Here is a 17,049-nt window from a genome sequence, read left to right as displayed (position 1 = left end):
TATGTGGAGCCTGGAGCAGAATAATAGGATCATAAAAATTCTTAAGGAACGTCTTGGGTCAAATAGGAGCCAATAATTTCTGACCAAGATTTGAGGAGGGTGAAATGCAACATTTTCTTCCATTAGTGGCAATTGTCACCAATTCATGTGAGCATAAAAGGCAAGGAAAGGCAAGGGAGAAAGAGAAAGATACACCCATACAAAATTCCGGAGAATAGGTAGAAGAGATAAGAATGCCTTCTTAAATGAACAGTGCAAAGAAATAGAAGAAAACAATAGAATAGGGAGATCTCTTCAAGAAAATTGGAGATTTGTTTCATGCAAAGATGGGCATGATAAAGGACCAAAATGGCAGGGATTTAACAGAGGGAGAAGAGATAAAGAAGAAGTGGCATAATTGCACAGAAGAACTGTACAAGAACCAGCTTAATGTCCCTGATAACCACGATGGGGTGGTCACTGACGTTGAGCCAGACATCCTGGAATGTGAAGTCAAAAGGGTCTTAGGATGTCTGAGCAACAACAAAGCTAGAGAAGGTAACAGCATTTCAGCTGAGCTATTCAAAATCTTAAAAGACGATGCAGTAAAAGTGCTACACTCAATTTGCCAGGAAATTTGAAAAACTCAACAGTGGCCACAGGATTGGAAAAGGTCAGTTTACATTCCAATTCCAAAGAAAAGCAATGCCAAAGAATGTTCAAACTACCACACCATTACACTCATTTCACATGCTGGCAAAGTTATGCTCAAAATCTTACAAGCTAGGCTCCAGCATAGGGGTGGGTTCCTACCGGTTTGGATCGGTTTGGCGAAATAGGTAATAACTTGGCGGCCTCGGTGCTGGAACCAGCAGTGACCCAGGCCTGCCATGCCCCTGAACCAGTTCCCTGGTTGCTCACACCACACCACACCACCCACACCACCCATCACACCTCACCTCCCAGACAGCTTTCCTGCCTAAGCTGCCATGTCGTGCCTTCCCTGTGCCCCAACGGAGTGCCTCCTCCTCCTGCCTACAGGTAAGTCTTGCTAGGCCCCCCTCCACCATCCGTGCTGCATCCCCCACCATCCCCACCGGGCTCGCAACCTTACCTCTCCCCACCCCTTCCAGGACCCCCACGAGCCCCATTCTGGCTCCCAGGGGGCTTTAGGGAGGCCTGCTAGGTCCAAATAGGGCATGGGGGCCTATTTTAGCAAGCCTAGCTAGCCTCCCTGTAGCCCCCTGGGAGCAAAAATGTGCTGACGGGGGTGGTGGTGGCTTCAAGGGAGAAATAAATAAATCCTCACCATTTGAGGATCCACTGTGGATGGAGCAGAAGTCTTCAAACTTGGAAAATGTAAGACTTGTGGACTTCAATTCCCAGAACCCAGCTCAGCTGGCTGGGGAATTCTGGGAGTTGAAGTCCACAAGTCTTAAAGTTGCCAAGTTTGAAGACCTCTGGCATGGACCTCTGCTAGCTATCCTTGTTCAGCCTAAGCTAATCAATAGAGGAGCTCTAAGAATGCCAGATGTTCAATGGGCATGTTCTCTGTTTCAAAATGTCTGTCTTTTCTTCCTCCTACCAAAGACCTTCTAGGGTTCTTCACAGGAAGGGAGGAAGGAGAAAGGGAAGGAGAAAGAAAGAGAGGGAGGGAGGGAGGGAAGGGTGAACCCTTTTACTCCCAGTACATCCTCACTGTTTGGAGATCCTCAAATGCACTGAGTTTGAATTGAGAGTTTATTGAAAGTGCTGCTAGCTATCCCTGCCCAGGCTAAGCTAATCAATAGTGCAGCTCTAAGAATGCCAGATGATCAATGGATATGTTCTCCACTGAAAAAATGCCTGGCTTTTCTTCATCCTACCAAAGACCTTCTGGGGTTCTTCACAGGAAGGGAGAAAGAGAGGGGGGAGGGAGGGACAGGAGAAAGAAAGAGGGAGAGGGAGGGAGGGACGAAGGGAGAGAGAGAGAGGGAGGGACGGAGGGAAGGATAAATCCTATTAATCCCACTTCAGCCTCACTGTTTGGGGATCCTTAGGGATCATCTGAAGGTGACATAGTAATTTGTTCGGCAAAGGCAAAAAACAAAAACAAAGGAAGGACATATAGAGTTTATCTATATTTAAAAGGATTCGTGTGTGATCAAAAGATAAATGGTGTGAACATATTCACTACATGGCTAGTGAACAGATTAATGAAAACTCACACCATAATCATCAATTTGCATATATGACCACTGAAAGAAGTCATGCCAGAATGATCAGGAATATACTCTATTCCAGATTAAGATCATTGTATCAAATATGAGTGTAGAACAGCTAGAGACATAAATAAGTAGCCAACAAATGAATGAAAGTAGTCTGACTTCAATACCAGGAAAGATTATGGAAAAGATAATCAAGCAAAGAATTAGCAAACACCCAGAAGCAAACGAAGTAATAGCCAAAAGCCAACATGGGTTTGTCAAAAACAGATGATGCCAGACTAATCTCATTGCATTCTTTGAAAAAGTGACAAAATTAGTGGACTAGAAGAATGCCGTTGATATAGTTTACTTGGACTTCAGTAAGGCTTTTGATAAGGTAGACCATAACCTACTACTAGATAAAGTAGAAGAATGTGGGTTAGACAGCATCATCACCACATGGATTTGTAACTGGCTGACCAACCGCACTCAACGTGTAGTTCTCAATGGAACTGCATCTACATGGAGGGACGCATGCAGTGGATACCCCAAGGCTCTGTTTTGGGCCCAGTACTCTTCAACATCTTCATTAATGATTTGGAAGAGGGAATAAATGGGGAACTCATCAGATTTGCAGATGACACCAAGCTGGCAGGAATAGCCAACACTCCAGAAGACTGGCTTAAGATACAGAAGGATCTTGACAAACCTGAACATTAGGCACTATCTAATAAAATGAAATTCAATGGTGAAAGAGTAAAGTTCTACATTTAGGCAAGAAAAACAAAATGCATAGGTACAGTATAGGTAGTACCTTGCTCAGTAGTAGTAACTGTGAGAGGGATCTTGGAGTCCTAGTGGACAACCATTTAAATATGAGCCAGCAGTGTGCAGCAGCTGCCAAACAAGCCAACACAGTTCTAGGCAGCATCAACAGAGGGATAGAATCAAGATCACGTGTTAAAACCACTTTATAATGCTTTGGTAAGGTCACACTTGGAATATTGCATTCAGTTTTGGTCGCCACGATGTAGAAAAGATGTGGAGACTCTAGAAAGAGTGCAGACAAGAGCAACAAAGGTGATTAGGGGACTGGACGCTAAAACATATGAAGAACGGTTGCAGGAACTGGGTGTGTCTAGTTTAATGAAAAGAAGGACTAGGGGAGACATGATAGCAGTGTTCCAATATCTCAGGGGTTGCCACAAAGAAGAAGGAGTCAAATTATTCTCCAAGGCACCTGAGGATAGAACAAGAAGCAATGGGTGGAAACTAATCAAGGAGAGAAGCAACTTAGAAGTGAGGAGAAATTTCCTGACAGTTAGAAAAATTTATCAGTGGAACAGCTTGCCTCCAGAAATTGTGAACGCCCCAACACTGGAAGTTTTTAAGAAGATATTGGATAGCCATTTGTCTGGAACCGTATAGGGTTTCCTGCCTAGGCAGGGGGTTGGGCTAGAAGTCCGCCAAGATCCCTTCTAACTCTGCTATTGTATTGTATTGTATAAAATATCCTGGGGAGGTGGTATCTGAAAATAAAATTCCCAAGATCAGAAGAAAATACATGTCCCAACATCTAAAGAGTTATTTTTTTCTTTTAATGCTTTAGAGCCAGTGTTAAATCCTGGTGACGGTCTGATCAAGTCCCTGCAGTTTTCTTGGCAAGGTTTCATTTGCCACTGCCTCCATCCTAAGAGAGGAACTTGCCCAAAGTCAGGGAACTATAACTCAGTGTCTTCCAGTTTTTAGCCTGGTGACTCATTCAGACTATAGTCTTTTTTAAACACAAGACTCTGTCAGGTCTCTGCCCATTTCTCCAGCATAATAAACTCAGCAATTTGAAATTGCTGTAACCAGCTGGAATGAAATACAGATTTCTGTTTCCTTTCTTTTGAAAGGTATATATATATATAGGTAACGGTAAAGGTTCCCCTCACACATATGTGGCAGTTGTTTCCCACTCTAGGGGGTGGTGCTCATTTCTGTTTCAAAGCTGAAGAGCCAGTGCTGTCCGAAGACGTCTCCGTGGTCACGTGGCTGGCATGACGTAAATGCCGAAGGTGCAAGGAACACTGTTAACTTCCCACCAAAGGTGGTCCCTATGTTTCTACTTGTATTTTAATGTGTTTTCAAACTGGCTGTCAAAAGCTGGGACAAGTAACGGGAGCTCACTCTCTTACGTGGCACTAGGGATTTGAAGGGCTGAACTGCTGACCTTCTGATTGACAAGCTCAATGTCTTAGCCACTGAGCCCCCACATCCCTATAATATATATATATATATATATATATATATATATATATATATATATATATATATATATATATATATATATATATATATATATATATATATATATATATATATATATATATATATATATGCATTCTGAATTATTATTTTTTTCTGAAAGACTTCTGAAAGGCTTTTAAAACTTCTAAAATTTCCCCCTTTCCAGACAATAACTCTCAAATGAAACTCAAAAGAATCCCTTGTGGTTCATATTCCCCAGGCTACATTCTTCCATTCCTGATGAGAAAGATATCACTTTTTATGTTCACCTTTCCCTGATCAATTGTCATTATGAATATTCTGATAGTTCCATGGTGGAATATGTGAGTTAATTAATTATTTTCTTTGTATAAATATTTGTGATAATATTTATGTTTCAATTGTGAATATTCAGTTTAATTTTCTAAGTTCAATGTCAAAATTCTTATATATCACCATACTTTTATATCTCAAAGTTCATAAGATACACCGCTACTTGTAAAAATTCATGTCTGTATCTATGAAAAGATGTCTGCTAACAAATTAAATCCCTTGCTAGCAGACACCGCATTATCTACATTTTAAAATGTTCACCATGTTCTTATGATCTAATTCATCAATAAACATGGTAGTTTATAAATACTTTATTCTATGATGTTGTCCAAGAGTAAAAAATAATGAAATGTTTGTGAGTGAATTATGACTCAGAGTTTCTACATGAAACAAGTTCCATGGAAAGGCAATATAGTTCTCAGTATTTGAGGTTATTTTGATCATGATTTTCCCTGAAAAGATATTACTCTTGATGTCTTTGATCCCAATATCTACATTTGAAAGTGAACTAAGATGCATATAAGGGTAATCAATGAATCATCCACTTTGTTAATGAAAGTTTAGAAAAACCTTTAATAACTCTGCAACACACATCACGTTCCAGCATTTCTCTCATTCATCTTATTAGGAAGCAGTTGCTGAATTATAACAGTGATTACCAATGGTACTTTCATTTTATTCCTTAAACGTCATTATTCCTTCTTTTTATGTTTCAGATGTTTATTAGCATAAACAGCATAATACACAGAGTTAAATGCATCTTAGTTAGTACTCAGTCACAGAATTCAAATTGAGTTAATTCGGCAAAGATTAGACATAACTGATCTTCATAATGTATTAGATTTATTAGTTAGAATATTAATGCTGTCCACATTATTTCAGATTATTATACATGAATATGTATATATGCATCCATAGATTCAAGTATATGCTATTTAACGATAACATTTTATCAAGGCCATTACGATGCACTTATATATTAATCAAACTCTAAGTTCAGAACTATGCAGAACTGTCAATATCAGCATTGCGCAACATTTATTTCACAGTTAGTGAACTTTTCTTGAATGAATCTACTACTTTAACTCCATCAAATTTTTTTAAGGCTCCTCCACGAATTGGAAGCTTTTTCAGTGCAAGATCTGTATCAGCTAGTGGCCCTCCAATTAATTCAGAAGGTGTACTTTCCACTGTTACTAAGCGACCAGATGCAACCTGCAAAAATAAAAATGTTGCTCAATAATCTGAAAAAACAAAAACAAGAGTTCGGTTTCTCTTCTGTTTTCCAGAGAAACTAAGAGATTGGAAGCTTTAAAAAAATATTCTGAAAGGCCAAGTTTGATTAAATTGACTTTTAAAATGTTTGTTTCTTATTAATCACTCTATTTTATCAAAATCACACTTTTGTTTCAAAAATATATGCTTATTTTATAGCTTAGGTTTGAATTATTTATTAAAAGTGTATTATTTATATTAACATAATTTAAAAAGTCAATACTGACTAAAAAGTAAATTGTCATTTTCAATAGATAGACAAATAGGTAGGAGATAGGATAGCCAATTCTTCATTTGTATATTGCACTTGCTAAGATCAATAAACTATTGTTGTTACATGTATTTCTCCCTATGTCTTTTGTGGACTTCTAAGAACTGCTTCTTCTCACTATAGTAGGATCTTTATTCCAGTCACCGATCAGCATTATTTCCTCACTCCAATAAAGAAAGGTATTAAATATTCTACTTTTAATAGTATATAATCTAATAGATTGTATTTTTATATTCATGTGTGTGTTTGTATATGTTAAAAAGATTCAAAAGCATTACATATGCATACAATCACATCTATATTCTAATTTATATTTAATGTTCAAATCAAAATATTTTACAACAGTTATAGACAGGAGGAAAATATTAGAGGTTTTTTGCACAAAAGTCAATTATTTAATATTTTTAAACCAACCATCCAATTTATAAAGTGAATAAAAATAAACTTTAATATAATTATTTTAACAAACTAAAGTAGTATATTGGAAATGCCTTCCTAAAAGAAAGCTACATACTACTGTCCCAAAGGTACTTTTTTTCCCCAAAGGTAACTGGACTTTCTGGTTTTTCTTTGAAGACATTTTGCTTCTCATCCAAGAAGCTTCTTCAGCTATGTTCTTCAAAGAAAGTCCAGTTGCTTTTTGAAAAAAGCACCTTTGGACAGCGTTGAAATCCTCTGAAGTCTGCTATTTTGCATGCATGCACGTCTGAAGTGTGACTGCGCAGTGCTAAAAAAGGAACATTTTGAAGTCTTCCAAGCCTGCAAAACTAAGAAAACAGCGAGCGAGGGAAGTGGGAGGGGAATCTGCTGTGCCATGCAATTTAGATTAGCTAGAAAGCAGGATATCCAATGATTCTAGCTAAAATAAATTGTGCATGACAGGTGATCGAAAATACTGGTTCACACCGAAACTGTAGTGTTTTTTTACTAATGGTTCGGGTGAACCAGTCTGAACTGGTAGCTTTTCACCCCAGTGATTTATGCTTAAATATTTGATTTAAACAGTTTGGTCTAGTGCAGCAGTTCTCAACCTGTGGGTTGCGACCCCTTTGGAAGTCGAACGACCCTTTCACAGGGGTCGCCTAAAACCATCGGAAAATACATATTTTCGATGGTCTTAAGAACTGAGACACCAATTTTATGGTAACATGAGGAACTGTATTAAAGGGTCGCGGCATTGGGAAGGTTGAGAACCACTGGTCTAGTGATTAATGCACCAAGATAGAAAGTGGGAGACCATGAATTCAAAGTTTTGCCTTAGCCATGAAAGCCAGATGGATGGGCCAATCACTCTATCTTAGCCCAACTAACCTCACAGGGTAATTTTGATAGGGAAAATAGGAGGAGGTGTCTTAAATATGTTCTCTATCTTGAGTTATTTATAAAAATAATAAAAGTAGGATGTAATTAAATAATAAAATAAAAAATTAATTGCTTTAATTTGGATTAGAAATGAACAATTAAGAATTTTACTTACAGTTGTATTTAGGCCTTTAATGTCAGTTGGATGGAAAGTTGCATTGTAGTGTTTTATCTTTGGTCTAGAGTTTTCTATAGATTTTTCTCGAAGTCTTTTTGCTTTCTAACAAAAAATTTGAAAAATATAAGTTCATAGGTAAATTAGCTTTTGTTAATGAGAAATTTAATGTCAGAATGATACATGGGAGAATATTTCAAACCATACTTTTCTAAGAATCAATTCTGAACCAAAGTGATGTGACTATGTAAATAGTTATGCTACAAATAAAGCATGCTATATAAAATAGCCACACCTTGTCAACAACTATAATAAAACTCAAAAGAATTCTTATGCCCAGATTCTAGAAATTATTTATTCATTGCTTATTCTCAACATGCTTTTCCATATTCTTAATATTCAATCTATTTTTAAAGTATAAATACCAATTAATAGTGTAATGGCTTCACTAGTAAACTATTAATTTAGTTATTTAGAGAAATATGAATTTGAAATATACTCATCCATGGTGAAGTTTACTGAATACTTTCTTACCTTCAAAGCCTCGTAGTTTGATGTCCGAGCTAAGAAATTTTCCCAAGATTTATTGACTATTTCCCTTTGTTTATGAAGAGAATGAATCTAGAATGAAAAACAAGAGAAGAAAACATTTTTATTACTTTAGAAGTCTTTCTAATGGAAAAAGTATTTAAAGAAAATCTTAGCTTATAGTTTAGCAAAGGATAAAGTTCAAGTCATTATATACCTGCAAATGCTTTCTATCCTAAAGTTCATATAGCATATTATACATATGTTCCACAAAAGTGTCACAGCATTAAAGAGGTAACATTCTAATTAGCCATAGTAGTTATTTCTAAATAAATTATCGTGGCACAAACTTACCCTCCCATAACATTTTTCCTCCTCCTGAAGTTCTTGAAACTGCTGGGTTTCTAGCATCTCAGTTTGGATAGAGACTACAACCTTTCCAACATTTTCAAGGGCTTCAGTAATAAGCTGTAATGCTTCCTGGTCAGGTGTCACTGGTCTAAATTTTTCTTTTTTAAGTTCTGCACATACTTCATCCCAGATCTCACCAACCTTTATGTATTATAAACAAATAAGATATTTTAAAGGACTATCAATATCGTATTAATCTCTCTCCCTAGCTCAATAAACTATTCACTATCCAAGTAGCATTGGAGAAATTTGTCAAGAAATAATTTCCAAGAAATTTTGGAAAGCAAAACTCAACAATTCTTTAACAACCTGTGTGCCACTGCAACTCAAGGAGCTGTTAAAACTATGGTATGAAAGTTGAATAAAACAATGTTGTTTCTTGCTCTACACTGACAGATGCAATGAAGTAGGCAGTTCCTTTAACTGATCAAATCTCTGCAGGTTAATTAGAGCATTGGATTTTTACTTTGCATCAACTATTCACTCTTAACCTACATTTGCTTTTTTAAAATTTTTGTTACAGGTCACCTGAAAAACTATAATATAAAACTAACAGACTCAGTTGTCTAACATCAAGAATTAGAAATCTTTGTAACAAAACTGATTAAAATATCTTCTAGTTTTTACCAATGATATTATCATCCTACTTTCAAACAATATAGGTCAGGTATTAATTCACTAAGAAAACTTTTGCATATTGATATATGTTGGAAGCAAATATTAAGTTAATTTTTTAACGTTAAAATATTTGGAAATATTAAAATTAGGAAATAAACATAGTTCTCCACATCTACTAACTGCACCAATGAAACAATAAATGACTAGTTATGGTACTTACCTTGAAGTCTAGGTACCTGCGTATAATAGCAAGTGTAACAAAATCTCGCGCACTGAGTCCAGGCAAGTTCTCAAAACCTGAAGTAATGTATCAATTGTTATTTTAAAAGCAACATTATTTTTAAAATATTAACATTGTCTAATACCTATGTAGAATGCACACAATAACGAAATGAAGTTTTTCCCACCAAGCAATACTGGATGATTGATACTTAATGTCTGACCCCCAAAATTAAGGCTGCACAGTCATGTGATCAGAACTCAGATGCTGAGCAGTCCACCTGTTCTTACAATACAGGCGTTTTAACTCTCCCCACCCCATATCTCTATACCTCTGCTCTTTTGACTACACTGCAAGTAGACTTCTTGGCTGTGACAGGGGCACTAGGGCTGACATAGAGGTCCAGGGCATTCAGCAATCTCGCTACGTCAGCCTCAGTACTGCCAGCACAAGCCAATATGAAAGAGTGCTACTACCAAAGAGTGCCGCCTCAGGCACTCAGTCCAATACTATAGCAAAACATAAACAGCTGCCCCCAATGCTGTATGCTCTGCAGGCCATGTTACTCCTATCCTACCTTTTCCAGTTTCTTTCTCCCATTACTAACTACATACATCCAGCCTTGCCCTGTATGAGTAGCTTCTTATCCAAATTGAGTGCCATCTTTCTGCAATACTTCTGAGGTCTTCCAAATTTCCAGACTTAGTTTTCTGCTCAGGCAGCTAGCAGTGGTAGTACATTGCTGTCAGCTGAAGTATACAACAGCATGCAGACAACAGCGTGCAGCTGAGATTGCTGAAGCCCTGGGTAGCTACTTCAGCCTCAGCCCTATCAGCACTGTCAGGGCTGCATGCCACTCTCTAGGGTAAGCAAAAAATAAGACATATAGGTGGGTGAGGAAGCTGAAGAGATGGCAATCCGTTACCTTACTGAGATTCGTGATTGAGATGGACCAAGCTGGGAATGGCCTAGGTTGGGATGGAACTTTGTGCAATGACTGGTGGGATTCAGGTAATATTGGAATAGGGATTGCTGTCACTAAGTAATGCAGTCCCATGACACCATGCTTGTACATCCGTACTTGACACACCGTATATCATTTAGCAATGGATACTCCAGTTCCAATTACTATTGTTAACTGAGAATTATCTGTACTTGCAGAATGTTTTTTTACATAATAAATATACAGTACATACAGTAAGCATCTTCAGTGGGCATCTGACAATTTTATTACTAATGTTTTGTAATAGCAATTCAACTATAATCCTTACAATTTTTGGTTGGTTTTTATTAAAGTTGTCTTGTGTCAAAAAAATTCTATTATTTTTGTTCACTATCAATAATACATTGAAAAGCAATTTTGGGGTGAAAGCTCATGAGCCTTACCTAATTTACATATTAGACAATAAATCTTTGCTCTCATATTTTCAGCAACATCCATGACAGCAATAGTGGGACAGCTAGCAGGCATTGGAATTACTTCTTGTGTTTTTTGGAACTGGCCAATTAGTGGTTTCTTTGTATCTATGGCATTAAAAGAAAACTCATTAAAAAGCCTACAGCAACTATAATAGTGAAATGTTAATTGTCTGCTATATTTTTTTTTTTAAAAATAAAGGTTTTAGAAAGAACAGAACATTTGTTAGGAAATCATATTTATTGTATCACATTCTGGTATCTTCATTGGTATAAATCATTATTTTCTAGGAAACTGATGATGTTCTTACTTTTTAAAATAATATATTGGTACATTTTCAGAAAGTACAGCTTGTTTCTGATTTAACTAATTATAGTGAAAACCAAGCACGATTCTTAAGTTCAGTCATAGATAAAATATATATACATGGATATTTATTTATTTATATTTTGTAGCTGTCCATCTTCCTCAGAGATGAACTATGACTTTTTAATAATAGTCCATATGTCTATAAAGGTTTATAGTGAAAAACATAAGTGAGTTGTTGAGATACCTCCATTCTGTTCATGCCTGCTGCCCCCCCTTTGCTTTTTAATCTGAATTTTAAAATTTTATGGATTTGCTGATTGCTTTTGTATATTACCGTTTTATGTTTTTATCATATGCCACCCAGTGATTTTTTAATGAGATATGTGCCCAAATAAATATAAATGAATTAATGATTCTGGTACAAATAGTCCTTGTTTAGCTATCGCTCACTGAAGCAACTGTTTGAAGTTATGACCAAACTGAATGAGGAGACCTTATGACGGGTCCTCAAAATTGCGGCTGTTGCATGTTCCTGCAATTACAATTATAATTTGGGGACTTTGTAACCTGGTGGACAATTATTGCAGCTGCAGTATCCACAGTCATGTGATCATTATTTGCAATCTTTACTGTCAGCTTCCCACAAATGCAATGGGGAACCCAGCAGGAAATCAGTCATGTGGTATTGCTCTTAATGTTGGTGTGCAATTTGCTTAACAACTGCTATTGGAACTGCTGTTATAAATTGATGCGATCAAGTTATTTTTGCCAGTGGTTAACCACAACTACCTGCATATTCAAATCAAGCCTTTTCCTATCCAACTTTTTAAATGACCAATTTACCCATAATTTCTCAAAGCATTAAAAAACAATTTTAGTCACATCTATGTGTGACTAAAGTAACATAGTATCTATGTTGGATTTTAAAAACCTGAAAAATTAGGATTATCTTCAGACTATGGTTGTTCATGAGATAAAATAAAAGGAGTACTTACCAACAATTCTTCCAGATTTATCATGTTTCACTCCCATCTCTTCTTCTTCTTGTCTCCATAGCTTTATTAATAAATTAGCTGCTGTTTGGTCTTTTTTCCCTCTCCATATATTGATATGGGATACAGTTTTAGGATTATCACAAAATTCAACTAATATTCCAAGAATTAGGTTACAGACATTCTTTTGATTTAACTTCACAAAAATAAAACAGAGAAGAAGAGAAGTTAAGAATGAAATAACCAAAGACCTAAGATATTTTTAAAAATAATTATCCTTCATCCAATTCCTATATTAACTACAGGAATTCAAATATATAGACAGATTTTAACATAAGAGTTCTCCATAACAATCAAGTGTATGAGAAGCTCTTTGTAACTTGAAATTATGAACATTAGAGACCACAGAAATTTAAATTCATGTTGAAATGTATAACTGTTTATTTTGGGAAGTATGAACAATATTTTGGAAATATATGAAACAAATATTATTAATTTTAAGGGCATGGCATTAGATATAATATCTAGAAAATTTTAACTCCAAAGAATATTTGTGCCCATTTTAGATAAGTTAAACATTTCTAACTTTCATTGTTTTACAAATATGTCCTGAAGTAATTCCATGAAAAATTAGTTCAGGTGCTAATGATGTATTTTGCATTTATGCCCCCCCCCAATCTTGTATGAAATCTTCTTTTCTCTGACAACAATAGATGATACATATTTTAAATCCTAGCAAAACTTTTACTTCTATTCTTTACTTCATTTTAGGGAATATTTTTTTAAAGAATGCTAAGCTTTCTGAAACCCAATTATATGGTTTTCAATAAAGCATATAATGTACAATTGTATCTGCAAAGTATTATCGTAATAAGTTCAATATGCTTGCATGGTTTCAAGACATTTTTTCTTGAAGGAAATATATCTGGTTGATTTATATCCCACTTTTTGCACAGGAGCTCAAGACAGCAAAAATCCAGCCCAAAGTTATCCAGGCAACTTCAGTGGTTGAGAATGGACTGGAACTTAAATATCCCTAATCATCCGAAACCTCAAACATTACACCACACTGGCGCTTTTAAATGTATAATTTCTATAACACAGCATTACTTTGGCACAGAATAGGAATATATCTGACTATAATTTTCATCCCTTTTTACTGTCCTGAAGTAGGAGTGTGAAACACAATTGAAGGATTGAAGAACTGTAAAAACTATTATTGGTTTTATTGATTAATATAAAATGCTCACAGTCTCTTAATGAAAAATTTTCTTAACTGAGAATAAAGTTAAAATTTTGTAAAGTTTTGGTTTCAAACAATATAAAATACATTGTTTGAACTCAATTATCTTGTATTCTCTGAAATATGAGAGGCATTGAAAATATTTGAGGAGGCCTTTACTAAGACAATTGACAATTTATTACTGATTTAAAACAAAAACAATCTTCAATTTAGACAATATACAAGAGTATCCTAAATGGCTTTAGCCTTTAAGCAATGTTAGATATATTTCTTATGACTAAAAATTCAAATATGTTCAGCAAAGGAAACCTAAGACATTTTTAAAAGGTTAGATCTTTCTGAAGGTTAGTTTAATATGCTACAGACGGAGTCAGTTTTAATTTTGGTAAACACTATGAGTGTGCTGACTTAATTATTTATTTTACGTTGCTTCTATACAGTATTTCTTGTAATACCTTATTATTTAGATAACTATGATTGTGTTTTTAGAAAAAAAGCCTGAGGGTTAAAAATCTTAATATTTTGTTAAACTAAATCTACAAACTCTAGCATATTTTAATATGTAAAGAATTTAACAGAATAACAGTGTTGAAAGGGACCTTGGAGATCTTCTAATCCAACCCCTTGCTCAGGTAGGAAACCCTACATCATTTCAGACAAATGGTCTTCTTAAAAGCGATCAAAACTGGATGTAGTATTCCAAGTATGGTCTTACCAAGACATTATAGAGTGGGATTAACACTTCACATGATCTTGATTCTATCTATCCGTTACTGCTTAGGACTGTGTTGGCTTTATTTGGCCGCTTCAGCACACTGTTGGCTTATATTTAAGTGATTGTCCGCTAGGACTCCAAGATCCCCCTCACAGTTACTACTATTGAGCAAGGTACCACATATACTGTACCTGTTCATTTTGTTTTTCTTGCCTAAATGTAGAACCTTACTTTCTTCACCATGGATTTTCATTTTGTTAGATAACACCCAATGTTCAAGTCTGTCAAGATCCTTCTGTTTCTTAAGTCTATCTTCTGGAATATTGGCTATTCCTGTCAGTTTAGTGTCATCTGCAAATTTGATGAGTTACCCATTTATCGCCTCATCTACATCATTTATGAAGATATTGAAGAATACTGGGCCTAAGATAGAACCTTGGTCTACCACTGCATACTTCCCTCCATGTAAATGCAATTCCCTTGAAGATTACATGATGAGTGCAGTTAGTTATGAATCCATCTGTGGTGATTGTCTAATCCACATTTTTCTATCTTTTCAAGTAGTAGGTTGTGGTCTACTTTATCAAACGCCTTACTGAAAGCCAAGTAAATTATATCCGTAGCATTTCTCTGGTCTGCTAATTTTGTCACTGTGTCAAAGAATGCAGTAAGATTTGTATGGCATGGTCTATTTTTGACAAATCTATGTTGGGTTTTGGTTATGATTTTGTTTGCCTCTAGGTGTTTGCAGATTCATTGCTTGATTATCTTTATATATCATTGCTTGATCATCTTGAGCAAGAATAGTTGCAAAACATGATTATGCACTTATGGAAGGAACCTTGTTATCTAACTATGAAGCTGACGTATTGAAATTTGTCATCCTTCAGCCTTAGATTTGTGATGCAGTGATCAGACTGAACAGCATAACAATTTTTTTTTTCTTTGAGTTTTTTCCTTTTATATTTAGAATTAGGTATAAATTACATGCATGCATTTTCTGACTGTTTAGTTCAGTTTGCTCTTTTGCAAAGGATTTTATGTTCATTTTGCTTTATTTCCCTTTTTCTTACATAGTTTGCTATAGAGTCCTTCATGTATTTTTTCATATAGTCAACTATTTTTAAAAAATATTCTTTTGTACTATATTAATGTAGGTGTCATATATATGCATGTTAAAAAGTGTTAATTTAATATTAAGAAAAATAATGTATTTATTCAAATATTTTAATGATGCTTTATAATACTTTAAGAAAATTCAGTAACAATATACTTATTATTTTTATCCAGTTTTATGTAAGTAATAGTACTTACCGAAAGCAAATCTAATAGAGTAAAGAGGCCTTCTTTTTCCAGAAAATAGTCTTCTAAAATAGTGCAACCCATGATACAGCACCTTAAATAAAAATATTTTCAGTGTGTAGGATATACTTTCAATTTAAACTTTATACTGTCAATGTATTATTTTCATTATCAAGCTGCAAATGGAGAATATTTCTATATAATTATCCATATGCAAAGTCCAAAATATACAAAAAGCATTTTCACATTGTTGTGTAATAATGTATTATTAGGAATTGTTGTGACTGACATTAAACAACTACAGCCTGATTTGACAAATATTTAATCTCAAAAATTTAAATTATTTTTAAAAACCTGCATTCTGTTATGTAACACCACTGATTTAGCTAATTCAGTCCTATTGACACTGAGTATCACTATAATAACAATCTAGAATTTAAGGCAAGGATGCAAAAAGTATGTGGAACAGTAGATTTTTTGCTCTGCATGCTATACTCCCATCCCCCACCTATTTTCATATGTAGAACAGTTAGCTAGTTACTTTATAGATTAGTTCTTGGACCATATAAAAGTGCAGACCAATTATTACTAAAATCTGATAAAAACAATTTAAAATGGAATTGGATCAAATACAATTTAAAATGGAATTAGATCAAATACAATTTAAAATGGAATTGGAGTAAAATACAATAGTTTTATATATAGATAAATAAAATATGATAAAATTATATTTCTGTATCACCCCTACAATCTACCCAAATCAATCCCACATATATACAGTAGTAAAAGGGCAGAAATAAAGAAATGGGAGTTGTTGAAATTCAGGTGAATACAGCAGGGCAGAAGCAGGTCCTGGCCTAATGACTGCATTGCTTAAAAATGGAAATTCCAGTCCCAATTAGAATAATTAAGGAAGGACTACTTGTATTTTCTAATCTGTCCCTTTGCTTCCTGGTGGAGTCTACTAACCTACAATGCTCCCACCTCCCCCTTTGCTCTCTTCTGCATTTCCTTCCTCATCCCTTCTCAATGAGTTCCATCATTTCAAGTTTTTCCTAAATGCTTATTCCAACTTTCCCCCTTGACTATGTCTCATGTCATCCTTATGTGCTCCTCTGTGTTTTCACTACCCAATTCTTTTACTTCCTTATTTTTCTGCAATGCTCCCCGAAGCTTTCTGTATTGTTTTAAGCTTATGCATGTGTATGTATGTTCTGTACATGTATGAATATAAATGTGAAGAAATGTCTAATATCAACATATGCTCTTTAATGTGTTTCTCCTCAGATTTTGGCCCTGTCTATACTTTCATCTATATTCTCACACAACTCTTAAAAGCACTCCAGTTTAATACATGAAATTTTTGCCCAGCATTTGAGACTTCCTGGATGCAATGTAGATGCTCCACTTGATTTATGGCCAAACTTCCAAAAAGTCAAATTATTAGTATGATTGTTATAAACTGTATGTTGAAGGATTATTCATTAAGAATAATCTTCATT

General features: G+C 35.1%; 1 protein-coding gene across 2 annotated transcripts in view; it reads right to left on the bottom strand.

Moving 5' to 3' along the window:
• Positions 1-5,354: 5,354 nt before the first annotated feature.
• CFAP69 (cilia and flagella associated protein 69) overlaps positions 5,355-17,049 on the bottom strand; it is a 45,800-nt gene continuing 34,105 nt past the window's right edge. The window contains exons 16-23 of one of the 2 annotated variants that reach the window (XM_081932262.1): positions 15,560-15,641; positions 12,291-12,483; positions 10,956-11,093; positions 9,570-9,646; positions 8,675-8,872; positions 8,327-8,413; positions 7,793-7,897; positions 5,355-5,984 (exon numbers count right to left, since the gene is read on the bottom strand). In XM_081932262.1, the coding sequence (XP_081788388.1) occupies positions 5,808-5,984; positions 7,793-7,897; positions 8,327-8,413; positions 8,675-8,872; positions 9,570-9,646; positions 10,956-11,093; positions 12,291-12,483; positions 15,560-15,641 (1,057 nt within the window). In that variant the 3' untranslated portion in view covers positions 5,355-5,807. The remainder of the gene's footprint in view (positions 5,985-7,792; positions 7,898-8,326; positions 8,414-8,674; positions 8,873-9,569; positions 9,647-10,955; positions 11,094-12,290; positions 12,484-15,559; positions 15,642-17,049) is intronic. The other variant, XM_081932263.1, reaches the window with a different exon arrangement.

The sequence above is a fragment of the Natrix helvetica genome (genome assembly GCF_964273705.1).
Source record: "Natrix helvetica genome assembly, chromosome: Z".
Classification (NCBI taxonomy): domain Eukaryota; kingdom Metazoa; phylum Chordata; class Lepidosauria; order Squamata; family Natricidae; genus Natrix; species Natrix helvetica.
The sequence above is the reverse complement of the archived record's forward strand: the minus strand, read 5'-3'. Positions and strand labels throughout refer to the sequence as shown.